Source organism: Peromyscus maniculatus, chromosome 1 (assembly GCF_049852395.1).
Source record: "Peromyscus maniculatus bairdii isolate BWxNUB_F1_BW_parent chromosome 1, HU_Pman_BW_mat_3.1, whole genome shotgun sequence".
NCBI classification, from domain to species: domain Eukaryota; kingdom Metazoa; phylum Chordata; class Mammalia; order Rodentia; family Cricetidae; genus Peromyscus; species Peromyscus maniculatus.
Genome location: NC_134852.1, coordinates 17,027,783 through 17,041,343, shown reverse-complemented (window position 1 = coordinate 17,041,343; position 13,561 = coordinate 17,027,783). Strand labels below are relative to the sequence as shown.

Below are 13,561 nucleotides of genomic sequence, written 5' to 3'. Positions count from 1 at the left end.
TATTCTGGCTCTTAAAACCTTCACTCCCCCTTTTCTGAAATGTTCCTTGATCCTTAGATGCAAGACCTGTGATGTAGATATAACCACTGGCACTGGACACTACAATTTGTTGATCTCTGCATTGCATACAGTTGTGGTTTTTCTGTGATGGTTTTTTATGAGAAAAGTAGAAGCTTATTTGATAAGGGGTGTTACCTGTATTTATCTGTGTGCCTAAAGACAAGACTTAGTAAAAGATATGACAAAGTGTCAGTTGTAGTGTGACAAATATTTTCCGGGGGAGATATGATAGAAATGTCTACTTATCCCAGATAGGAATGCCATAACACACATAAATATGGATATGACCAAACACCAACTTGGTGAACTTTGTTTTTTATTGGGGTTACTTACAGAATTATAAGTGAGTGGCTACTTAAAGAAGCAGGAATGATTCAAAGACAGTTGCCTTATGATATCCTGCTGCAATATGGGTGACAACCCACAAGAGCTAAAGACTTGGAACACAAGGTATAACCTTCATGTAGTTCAACATGTTAAAGAGTATTGTTTACAAGTGACTCAGGTAGACCAAGACTCCTCCATTCGACTCTGCTGGCCTTTGTTTATGCCAGGAGCTGGTGTGATTTCAAGGATCTTCTTTGCAACTTGACAGTTCCAAGAGAGACTCTCAGCTTTTATTGCTTACTCTGAAAGAAAGAACATAATAAATCTTATCAGTTTCTTGGACTTTCTGAAGCTGTTTTGAGTTGTTTAACTTCCTTCATGTTGTATCCTGAATGAAAATCCCCCTTTGGAGACAGTGACAATATTATGAGATATGTGTATTCTTTTTGGAGTAGTTGAGTAAGTGTGACTGAGTTGGAGGAAGCATGTCACTGGCGGTATTTTCAGGTTTCAGATATTCAAGCCAGGCCCTGTGTGTCTTTTTCTTCCAGCTACAAGACAATCCAGATATGGCACTCTCAGTTTTTTCTGGAACACCATGTCTACCTATGAGAAAGGTAACATTTATGCATAGGTCAAGAAAGCTCATTCATTTCTCCATGTTAAAGAAGAAAGAGTTCCATAAAAGGACAGGAATTTAATGGTGATTTGATGGAGGTGTCATGGGGAAAAAGAAAAAATCCAAGTAGGAATTTTAACAAGTCAGTGCTAGCATTAATGATACATGTGTTTTTTTTTTAAACTAAATTTTGGCAATGGTTTTCTATAGTTTTTCTACTGTGGAAGATTGTCTTTAGTCTTCTGGACATTTTCAAGAAATAAAAACATGATTTCAATGCAAGACCCCACTGGGTGAGCAGGTTCCCGTGCTTGTGTGCGGCCCAGGGCACTGAAGACACTCATCCCTCCTGCTCTCCCTAGATTCACGTGATCAGCAGAAATGCAGACTCTTACATACTGTGAACTTCTTTCCTGAATTATGAGCAGAATGAGTTAAGGCCACAACTTTGTCACTCCAAGTTTGTCTTCCAGAACAGGTTTTATAACAAACTTTAAAATTCCTCTCCTAAGTCAGCTCTCTTTACTCATGTTTATTTCAGAATTTGCCTCCCTCATGTACCCCGTTCTTTCCTTTCCCCTCATCCCTTCTTTTTTTGTTTATGACACCTGACTTCCTTTTCCTCTGCATCTTCAATGGCCCTTTCAATACTCTGTAACTCTTCAGAGTGATAACAGGCCCATCACACAGCCTGATAAGTCCTGAAAACAACAGAGGAAGATAACATGAATATGAGTGCTCTGACCAGCTATACCAGTTCTTCTGGGGTGACTTTATCTTCCAATTACATGATTTGGAGCTCTTCAATTTTTTTGTTTGTTTTTTGTGGGTTTTTTTTGAGGCAGGGTTTCTCCATGTAGTTTTGGTTCCTGTACTGGATCTTGTTCTGTGGCCCAGGCTGGCCTCAAAATCAGTCCATGACAGAATGACCTCTAGAGACCTGGCAGTGGGGATCTTCTTCCTGTCCAAGACTGTACTAGGAATGTTGGGAAACTCAGCCTTGCTGATATTTTATCTTTGCTGACTTCTCTGGAATCATGGAGAAGCCTAAAGTCCTGATTATCAAATGCCTGACCTGGGCCAACTTGATTGATCTGTAAAGGAATCCTGCAGACAATGGTGGCTTTTTGTCAGACTTACTATCTTACTATTTCATGTAAACTTGCCTCATATTTTCACAGAATTACCAGATTACCCCACATCCCTGCTGAGTATCTTTCAGGACATCTCCATCAGACCAAGTAATTCCAAGTGGTCAAAGTTCCAGGTCAAAATCCCAGGATCTTTGGCCTTTGCCTAGGCCTGTTTTGGGCTCTCCAACTCTTGAGATACATGTTCATACCTATACACACAAATGGTATATTTGTAGAAGAATTTTACTGGGATAAAAGATTATGGATACTGTTCAGTTATTGATACTGGAAGACTAATAGTCAAGCTTCTTGTAATCAATCCTATTGGCATTATATAATCGTCTTTTGGGAACTGATAATGTGGACCATTGGCTACATGGTGTTGATCCTACTCAAAAACAAGCAGAGGATCCATCACATTGACAAATCATTGTATCCTAGGTCATCACCTCTGACCAGAGCCACCCAAAGCATCCTCACCCTAGTGAGCAGCATTATGTTCTTCCATGTAACCTCTATTGTCTTTCCATCTTATCGTTCTGTCCATGAAGGAACCAGTAGGTGGCTGTCCAATCCCTCTGTAGCTATGGGTGCATGTTTCCCTGCAGTGTGCTCTTTTCTGCTCATCTCATACCACATCACCTTATTCAGTCTCTGTTGTACCTGTTCTCACTAGGCAACACACTGTACTTGTGTAGTCAGAGAGTTCTAAAAGCTGTACTGTCTGTATCATTCTTTCGATTTCTACTGCTATGTTCTGTTCTGTGAACACACTGTCAATATGAAACTTCAGAGTAGACACAGAATATTTATAAAGATTCTTAAATGCTGTTTGTAACTAAGACTGAAACACAGGCAATTTCTACTGTATGTTGTTAGTGCTAAAACAATCACCACTTACTGTTTCTATGGAGAATATCACAGTAGAAGAGAGAGTTAAGCTGTGGGACTATGTGGGTTATTATGATATAGGTTGGCTTCCATGAGGATGGAATGTCAATCAATATCATAAGATTCCATGCAAAAGTTAACCAGTGCAAGTCTGCACTTAGATCTGCATCTTGAATTGGAAATTTAGTGTAGGTGTCTATCAGCAAAAGAGAACAATTGAAAAATATGGAAATGGTAAGAACAGCTTGGGGTTAGTAATGAAGACATGGATGTGTTGGGCACTGAAAAGAATGTATACTCAGTACATGCTGTATTTCTTAAACATAAAGTATATTAAGAGTTCAAAAAAGATTAACCATGAGATATGAAAACATGGTTAAAACACACCTTTCTATAAAGTTTCAGATGCAGTGTTCAAATTGATCTGTAGAATCTGCATTCAAAATAATAAATTCTGGATACATTTACATTTGTAATCAACAGATTACTAGTTTAAATTAAGAAGAAAGACAGAGGAGACCACAACTGGGTTAGTGGGTAGCACACACATTGTTGTCCCTGTTCTTGAGAGGAAGGAGTGGAAAGATTATGTGTTTGTGTTCAACCTAAGTGACATAGTGAAACTCCATCACAAATGAAATAATAAAAAAAAATAATGAAAACAAAAATGGTGGACTGTTGTGGAGTCTTATCTGAGGAAAACTGGAATACATAATTTAATGAGAACACTTAAACCTACTATATTGATATAAAATATCTCTGGGGGAGTAACTTCCTTTGTTTTACTTTAAGACTGTTCTTATTATAGTCCACTAACTTCCAATGTTGTATGACCTAAAATAATGACTTGCTTATAAGAGAAGGGAATTCTGCCAGCACATTGCATGGGGCTAGAGAATAAAGAATTGCTGCTTCTATGGTCTCTAATCTATCAGTACATTCCTCAGAAATTATATTTCTATCCTCAGTGAAAATGTCCTGCTCCTTAACCATTTTCCCCTCCCACCCACACTGATTTAAAGCAGTACATAGTTGCCACTGTAAAGATTAAACTCATCAATCCACGATCTGTTTTTTAACCCATGTTTATATTTCATTTAATTTATTTCTGAGTTTTGTATGTTGAATGACAGACAATTGGCATGCTTTCAGGTTTGTAATCTGGGTTTATTAAGTTCACAATCAGCAGCAGTGAAAGAACAAAACAGCAAATACCTGGAAGGCAGTAAAGTTCCAGATAAGACAGATGATCACAGTGTCCAGGATACATCAACCCCCCAAAATAGCACATGCAATGTAAGAATCAGCAGGAGGAGTAGGATAGTGAGGGGAACTGGGAGAAGTGAAAAAAGGGACATTGCCCTTGGAATGTAATGTATAACAGAGGAATTTTTTAATGATTTGTATAAATATATCAGAACTACACTGGGGAAAAGGCATCTTCTTTGAATACTGTTGGTCTATGTGTATGTCTGCCTGTAGAAGAAGGCAAATAGAGCCATATTCATCATCCTGCACAAAACTCAGCCCCAAGTACGTCAACGAACTCAACATAAAACAGCCACTAAACATGATGGAAGAAAATATAGGGAATAATATTAAATGAATCCAGACTGAGGATAGTTTCATAAACAGAACACTGATATCGCAGGCACAATTAATAAATGGGACCCCATGAACTTAAAATATATCGTTCAGGCAAAGGACACTCTCAAAAGAACAAATTGACAACCTACATATTGTAAAAGATTTCCCTCAGCTCCTCATTCAATAAAGGGTTTAATATTTAAATATATAAAGAATTCAGGAAAGTAAACATCAATAAACCAAATAATCCAATTTATAAATGATTTAGAGACAGTCTCTAGCAGCCAGAAAGCAGATGAGAGACCTGTCTCCAGGCTGCATCACTACTCCTGCTATCTTGCTACCCCCTGGATTCTGTTCCCTCAAGACCCACTCTGCTATCCTATCCCACCTACCTGGTAATTATCCAGGTGACTAGGCCTCCCCTGCAACCACAACAGAATACATAATCACAGGCACAACCCACAACAGTTGTAAGAACAGGTAAGTGTCTGGCCTCCCTAAGTAAAATGCAATGGACATCTGGTAGCTACAGAGAGTAAGAGGCCACCTCAGAAGTCTGTAATGTACCAGACACCTGGAGACTGTCTTTTTCTCTGAAACAGGGTGCCCAAAAGAAAGCAACTCACCTGTGCAGGTAAGATGCAACTCTGATACAGCTGAATGGGGACTCAGAGGTCAGTGCAACTGACATCCTTATATGTCTGTGAATTTGATGGCAAACCCAAGATGAAGTCACAATGTTTTCAGAGATTATCCCACTAGACAACGATAAACCCAGGATCTTGTCAGGGGTTGTCTGTGGGGGCCCACAGTCACTCAGCTTTGCACTGTGACTCAGCGTGAAGCTGCAATTATGACCCAAAAGAGTTCAAAGCTTGCTTGTTCTTACCTCTTTAGAAGTGTGAGAAAACTCTGATAAGGCTCCTGTTAAAAGTACATGGCTTGTGAGAAAGTCCTGATTAGCTTTGTGGGGAAGAACCAATTCTGGTAGGCTGCTGATGTTAGCAGGTGGCATATGTTTGATTCAAGAACAGGCTAGATTGCCTGTGCTGTGCTTTGTTCCACTTTAGCCTTTCAGTTTCTATATAGGTGGACTGTGAAATAAACTCAGGACTGGCTGGTTGTTGACCAGAATCCCTCCTGGCACTAAATTCCTGTCTCCATCTATTCTACTCTCTCTGCTTTTTCCTCAGCTTCATGCCCTACTCAGCTACTCTAGGCGACTCACTGGCTGGCTCTAACACATATCTCCAGAGGGAGTCAATATGAACCCTGAGAAAGCCTTGTTCCCATCAATAAATAAGAAAAACTTTTAACTGAGTAATGAGTATAACATAGGGTGATGTGGGGCAGAACAAAAGTGTGGAAGTGACTTTTCTCTCTTGTTCTATGAAGAGCAGAGAATGTCCTGGAATAGGACCTGACAAAGCTAGTGTTCTGGGTCCAGTGCACTAAGGTCCAAGGATGTGGATGCAAATAGACTCTGCCTTCCTGCAGAGCATGTCTCCCCAACTTTACCTGACAATTATTCCATAGATGCCTTGAAAATGGCATTTGTGGGCTGAGGAGGAGTCTTAGGGAACAAAAGGTTTAATGGGTAAGCAGCAAGCCCTGAGTTGGGACCTTAACTACTCCCAAAAAAGGTTTGTACACAATGATCTTCTGGTATGCCGTGACAGAAATAATGGGATCCCAAAGGCTCAGTAGCCAGCCAGCCTATCTTAAATGGAGAGATCTGAGTTCATTGAAAAACCCAGTTCCAAACGTATGTTGGAAAGTGAATGAGAAAGACATTGGACAGAAACCTCTGGCCTCTACAGGACTGTGCATGCATATGTCTACACACACACACACACACACACACACACACACACACACACACACACACACACTTGAATAAATATCATGGAAAACTGAACAGGAGAAATAAGTTTTAAAGTGATAATGAAGCTAAAAACTTGCTGTCTGAAAACTTTCCACCTTGTTTGTCTTCCAAACATGATTGTTTTTTGAGTCAAAGCTGGTGGTACATGCCTGTAATCTCTGTAACCAGAACCAAAGTCTGAAGAACCATAAGTTCAAGACCAGTGTAGGGTACAGAGCACAAAACTGTCTCAAAAACAACCTAATAGATTATTTGTGAGTACTACTCAGTTAAGGACAGAGTGTTTGCTAAAAGTTAAAATATGGTCTAAACCCTCAGAGTAGGTATAATGACCCTCACTGCTTTAGCAAATACACTATCATCAGTAAGTTTTAAACATTGTCATAGTTGTAGAAACCTCATCAAGCAATGGGAGAAAGGGACTACAGAGATGAGTCATCAATTAAGGACATGGCCTGCTCTTCTAGCAGATAATAGTTGGATTACCAGCACCGATTCAGAGACTAACAACCCTCTGTAATTCCAGTGTCAGGAGATCTGATGCTGGCTTTGGACTATGCAGGCACTCCATCCATGTGGTGCACAGACATACATTCAGGCAAAGCAAGAATAATTATGATTTCAAATAATAAATCTTGTTTTGAATTTAAAGTAAGAAATGGAAAAGAAGCAGAATAACTCATGGCTTTAATTCTAGTGGTCAGAATTTGAAGGTGGAGGATAGAGTTGAGTTCAAAACCAGTCTGAGTTACATAGAGAGTTATAAGGCAGGTTGGACTACAGTGTAAGATCCTGTCTCAAGAAAAAATTAAAATGTGAAACAAAAACAAGCTAGTATTCACAAAAGTTGTAGTAAAGTTAAATACAGGGTTGATCAGCAAACTAGTGAGTAATGATACTTACCAGCAAGCCTGATGATTTGAATTATATCCTGAGAAGCCACACCCTAGAGGGAGAGACCTGAATAAATTAAGTTTGATGCTGATCTACACGTGACCACACCTACATACTAAATGATTTTAAAAAATTTAGGCCAAGTGTGGTGGCACACACATTTGAACCCAGCACTCAGGAGAGAGAGGCAAGAAGGACTGAGTTTGAGGCTAGCTCAGATCTGCATAGTGAATTCAAGGACAACCAGGATAATATAGAAAACCCTAGTATCAAAAAGAACAATTAACTACAGAGTAGAATTAAGAATGAGTAAATATTTTTTTTTAAAGAGAAAGCCAAGAGGCCAGAGCTCAGAGCTAAAATCTTACCTCCTGCAGTGCTCCTAGCTTCCCCGAAAGAGAGCTACTTCCTGTGTGTCTGTCTTTAAATAGTTCTTTCTGTTCTCATTGGTTGTAAAGTCAAATACATGACTGCCTCGTCACTGCCTGTAAGTACCGCCCTCCAGGTCTTAAAGGCATATGTCTCCAATGCTGGCTGTATCCCTGAACACACAGAGATCTACCTAGCTCTTCTACCAAGTGCTGGGATTAAAGGCGTGTGCCACCACCGCCACACTCTTGCTATGGCTCTAATAGCTATGACCCCTGGGGAACTTTATTTATTAACATACAATTAAAATCACATTTCAGTACAAATAAAATACCACCATATTTCCCCTTTTCTATTTTAATAAAAAGAAAAAAAGCAAAAGGTTATAACTAACAAAAGAAAAACTATATACAAAATTCAATAACTATATACAATATATACAAGTAACAAATATCTAAACGATGTCTAGTCCATTTGTATTTGACAAATCAGAAAAAAACAATTCCCTTATCTATCCTATTTTGGTAAGTCCAAAATGTATCTAATTCACTTTCTATCCTAATTAAACTATAACTAACTAACCTTCAACTCCCTCAGAGACCCAAGAAGGAAATAATATTAGCTAACAAAAATAAAAACAGGAAGTGCATGCAAGCAACTTCAAAAAAATTTGTGAGTTGACAGAAATAGCCAGCTGCCTGGACAGTCATCTGAGGTTTCTCTGCAGTGTTGGGGCATCATCTTCTGCCTATAGGCTTAGTGAATCTGGCAGACTCATTTGTGAAGTAGGATGTACACAAGGTCAACAGTCCAACCTCACATTGGGTGAGAGCAGTCCATGTACCAGAAACACCTGAATTCCACTAGTGTCATGTCATGATTCATGATTTTAAATTCTGGAAATTGTTGACGGTTTTTTAATTCAGGTGTCCATTCTTCTTGGCTGTGTATATATGGTTTCATTTCAAATAACCAAATGAATGGAAACACATGATCTATGAACCAAAGGCTGAGGGGCCACCAACTGCATCAGGCCCTCTGAATAGGTGAGACAGTTGATTGGCTTGATCTGTTTGGGAGGCATCTAGGCAGTGGTACCAGGTCCTGGGCTCGTTGCAAGAGTTAGCTGTTTGAAACCTAGGACTTATGCAGAGATGCTTGGCTCAATCTGGGAGGAGGGGACTGGACCTGCCTGGACTGAGTCTATCAGGTCGATCCCAGTCCTCGGGGAGACCTTGATCTGGAGGAGGTGTGAATGAGAGGTGTGCTGGGGGGAACGAGAGGGGGGCAGGAAGGGAGAGAACAAGGGAATCTGTGGCTATTATGTAGAACTGAATAGTATTGTAAAATAAATAATAATAATAATAAAAACTTTAAAAAAGTAAAAAATAAATTAAAAAAAAACAATATGGCACCATCCCTGAAGTGGCCTTCGAAATCTGGAAAAGGTACAGTGCCCTTTTCTTCGAAGGGCCGATGGCATCTGTTGTGCAATGGAACAGCAACTGAAAGCTCACGCCTCTCAATAGTAGACTGGCATTTAATAGAGGGATGTGGACAAGAAGGGGATGAAGAAAGAGTAAATATTAAGTGACATAAAAGATTAGAAGTTGGTTATCACAGAGGGCATTGATTAAGTGAGTAGAATGAAGGGAAAATTGGACAAGCACACCAAGAAAATACCTGATATGAACTCTCAGAGACTTAGGGGTATGCATAAGAAGTGCATGGGTCTGATCCCAGTATTTGAGTATATTTTATAACTTTCAGTTTTAGGTTTTTGTTGGATTTCTGAGTGTAGGAACAAGTGAGTCTCTGATTCTTATGTATGTTCTTTGGCATTTTTTTCTGTTTGTTTGTCTTCCCTAACCACAATATGTTAGGTTGATTTTATCTCATTTATTTTATTATAATGCCTTAGAAGCCTGTGTTTTTCTAATGAGTTAGAACAGAAGTGGATCCAGATGGGAGGGCAAGTAGGAAAACTGTTAAAAGCATAAGGAAGGGACTATATAAGGTATATATTATGTAACAAAAAAATCTGTTTTCAATAAAAGGATTTTTTTCAAAAAAGGTTAACCTATTATTTTAAGATAATTACAATCAAAGTTCTGCTGCCATAATACACATATAGGAAAAAAACTAACACAATTTTTATGAAGTCACAAAACACTTTAAATACCTAAGGCAATCCTAAGGAGTTAAAACAAGCTGGAAAATCACAAAACTTGACATCAAATTACACTACAGAGTCAAAGTGAAAAATGACAGCTTGGAATGGCATAAAACCAAACAGTCAAACCTGGAGAACAGAACAGAGAACCTCGACATAAACTACCAAAGCTATAGCATCCAAATTTATGAAAATGATTGAAGTAGTAATTTAAACATTTTTTTCAACTAAAAAGTTCACCTATTTGCACAGATCCATATCAGAATTCTGGAAGGTACTTTAAGAAGTTCCACAAGTACTACTCTAATCAGTGAAAGAACAAACAGACAAGGAAAGGCCTCTTCCAATTGCTTTGGTTGTTCAAAAGAACTCAACAAGTATTTCTGTAAAACAGCTACAAGCAGTCTTTCAGAGAAGAAAAGGCTAAAGAAGTTTTCTGGTACTGGTGTAGGAGGAAGTAGTTGTGGACGGACCGGGGTCTTTAGAAGCACAAGTATATGGCCAGTCATGGTTTCAGTCTTCATTGCAGTTAGAATGTGGGTCTATCAAGTTGTCTGTGAAATCACCAAGCAATCAAGATGACCTGAAAGGATTAAAATCCCCAAGAACTGCAGTTTGATTGGTTTTATTTCTTGTTTGCTTAGCTCATGTGCATGTCAGGTGGGCAATGGGAATAATGTAGTAGCTGTTACTCTCATGGAGGCTCCTAATTCAACCAGCTGACAAAACTTGCATATTCATTTTGGTTAAGCTTAGAAAGACAAGATGCTACCTAATTAAGTTTCTGTATTGACCATCTGAGGGTGATGTTTAAGTAAAAAGCTGGATGTCCCGAAGATATCATCATTATTGTACTTTTTACAAGATTAAATTATTTTTTTTTTTTTTTTTTTTTTTTTTGGTTTTTTTTTCGAGACAGGGTTTCTCTGTGTAGCTTTGCGCCTTTCCTGGAGCTCACTTGGTAGCCCAGGCTGGCCTCAAACTCACAGAGATCCGCCTGGCTCTGCCTCCCGAGTGCTGGGATTAAAGGCGTGCGCCACCAACGCCCGGCGATTAAATTATTTTTATTCCTAATCCATATCAAGGTAAGCTTGTAGACAATGGAACAACGATTCATAAGAACAAAGGGTCCAAAAGATGGAAAACACAGAGAAATGAGGGGAGTGATGTTCACCAGCCACCAGCTGTGATTATGAAATAGAGTAATGCAGCCTCTTAAGATTGAGGAGAGACTATAAAACACCAGAAAGGTAGACACTAAGACCAGGATGTTCTGGGTGGCACTGGACTCAGGTGAGGTCTTATTGTAACCATGAGAGCTGCGGATGTGTTGAACCCTCTTCTTGTGTCTGTACAGAATGACAATCATGGAGCTGCTGGACCAGGTGATCAGCATAGAGAAGAAGACTTCAGGGCACATGACAAATGCTACATGAAATAACTCAATGATTTCATCGCCCCCTACACTATTGCAGTATCCAAAATCTAGTATTCTTGTCATGTTTTCGCTATTAAATTTGATAAATGAGTACACAAATGAAATGAAATGTATTAACATGGAGAAGACCCAGAGGAGGGAAATGGAGCAGCAAATATAATTTACTCTTGTGAATTTATGACCCTTCCAACAGAATTCCCTGGGTCTGATGATCATGATCTGGAAGACACTCAAGAGACAGGTTGTGCCAATGGACACACTCCGACTGAATGCTTGAATGTAGAGTAAGAGCCTGCATCCAAAATTATTTAAGAACTTCTTCAGCCCAAAAGCTGCCATTGTGTGGGGCACTCCTAAAGAGATTATTATCAGGACATTGGCTGTCATTAGGTGCACAAGAATCAAATCTGTGGGCTTTAATACGCATTCTTTATAGTAAAGAACTAGATAATAGAAGATTAGAGAAAAATTTTCCAGAATTCCAATTGTAGTTTGTGATAAGAAAATAATTCTCATTGCCAGAATCCAAAAGTCCATTCTCTGATTCAGAACAACTTCCTTTAGTTTATGTTCCAGCTAGTTCTCTGGTCAAATTAACAAAAACAAATGTTCATAACTTGTGGTAAATACAGGACACCTTTAATCCATGGAGCTTCCAATTAGCTTAAGCAGAGGGTCATTTAAAGTGAGGAATTCGAGGCCAGCCTAGAGCACATAAAAAGATCTCATCCCAAAAGTTTTGATAGAAGTGATCGCTTTCTGTGTATGTCACTATGAATTTGCTCAGTACCTCACAATGCTCATATTAATGGAAGAAGAAACATTAGTTTTCATAGAAAATCCAACATTCGGGACAATATGATGTTGGCCTGTGATCAACAACGAAAAGAGCTGGGTGGTCGTGGCGCACACCTTTAATCCAAGCACTCAGGAGGAAGAGCCAGGTGGATCTCTGTGAGTTGCAGGCCAGCCTCATATACAAAGCAAGATCCAGGATAAGCATCAGTACAACACTGAGAAACGTTGTCTTTAAAAAAAAAAAGAAAGAAAAGAAAAGAAACAAAGAAAAGTTATAGCCCAAACAAACACTATTCCAGAAAATATTGATATTAGCTAGTCTTTATGTAAAATAATACAAATTCAGCCGGGCGTTGGTGGCGCACGCCTTTAATCCCAGCACTCGGGAGGCAGAGCCAGGCGGATCTCTGTGAGTTCGAGGCCAGCCTGGGCTACCAAGTGAGCTCCAGGAAAGGCGCAAAGCTACACGGAGAAACCCTGTCTCGAAAAACCAAAAAAAAAAAAAAAAAAAAAAAAAAAAAAAAAAAAAAAAAATAATACAAATTCAATAAAGGCTATATAATTTAAATATATCGATTCTTATTGTATAGTTTAACTAAAATTAAAACAAAAATAATGAGATATTTATAATACCACTTGGAATACATCTATGGTCTATGACAGAGCAAAGATTCCTCCACCTTTTCTAAAGTGGAGGCATTTTTGGTTTAACCCAAAACTGACCTTCTGTTTCCTACCACCATTGTGCATAGTCTCTTGGGATAGAAGCCAACCTTTTCCTAATAACTGGTGGCCATAATGTGCAGGTAACGGAATGTTGCCATATTACATTAAACTGCTAGTTAGTTTACTTCCCCCTGCCAATTGCTAGTGAGGATATAGATTGTCTGAGTTCTTTGTCTTTTAAAGCTCACTGTAAAATGCATTTGAGGCAGCTATGTGAGGAGCCCTTCTCTTCAGGCAGTTGCCTAATGCAGACTCTCAATTTAAACTTTGATATTCCTGGATGGTCTTTGGGTCTCAAACCTGCAATTGTCTTATATAAGAAAAATTATTAAGAACTCAAAACATCTTGGACTTGCCTCTACTGGATGTGCCCCCAGGGGAGACCAGGCCTTCTTGTGGGTGAGAGAGGGGGTTGTGTTGGGAGGGGAAGGCTTTGGGGGTGGGAGGAGGGAAGAGGGGTATGTTTGGTGTGTAGAATGAACAAAAAGTTTTCTTAATTAAAAAAAAGCAGGGAAAAAGAAAGGTAAAATACAGATAAATAAAATCTAAACACATACACAAAGAACACAAATCATAGGAATGTGGGTTCAATTGAAAACTTAAATCAAAATCATTTAAGTGCCATCGATTATGAAATAGCCAACACACACATATGTGC

At 39.0% G+C, this 13,561-nt stretch overlaps 1 protein-coding gene across 1 annotated transcript; it reads right to left on the bottom strand.

Moving 5' to 3' along the window:
• Positions 1–1,221: 1,221 nt before the first annotated feature.
• Positions 1,222–11,916, bottom strand: LOC143274009 (vomeronasal type-1 receptor 4-like). The gene is made up of 3 exons (XM_076575112.1): positions 10,982–11,916; positions 5,342–5,465; positions 1,222–1,419 (listed from the first exon to the last, which is right to left on the bottom strand). The coding sequence occupies exons 1-3, from the start codon at positions 11,914–11,916 to the stop codon at positions 1,222–1,224; spliced, it is 1,257 nt and encodes a 418-aa protein (XP_076431227.1).
• Between the last annotated feature and the right edge of the window lie 1,645 nt (positions 11,917–13,561).

Excerpts from the sequence above, each read along its gene's own strand:
- LOC143274009 (XM_076575112.1), bottom strand. The coding sequence starts at position 11,916 with ATGGACTTTTGGATTCTGGCAATGAGAATTATTTTCTTATCACAAACT. Across the intron at positions 5,466-10,981 it reads AATTTAATCGCCGGGCGTTG|CTTCACGCTGAGTCACAGTG; the intron begins GTGGCGCACGCC and ends TCATAATTGCAG. Across the intron at positions 1,420-5,341 it reads ACATTGTGACTTCATCTTGG|GAAAGAAGTTCACAGTATGT; the intron begins GTTTGCCATCAA and ends CTCATAATTCAG.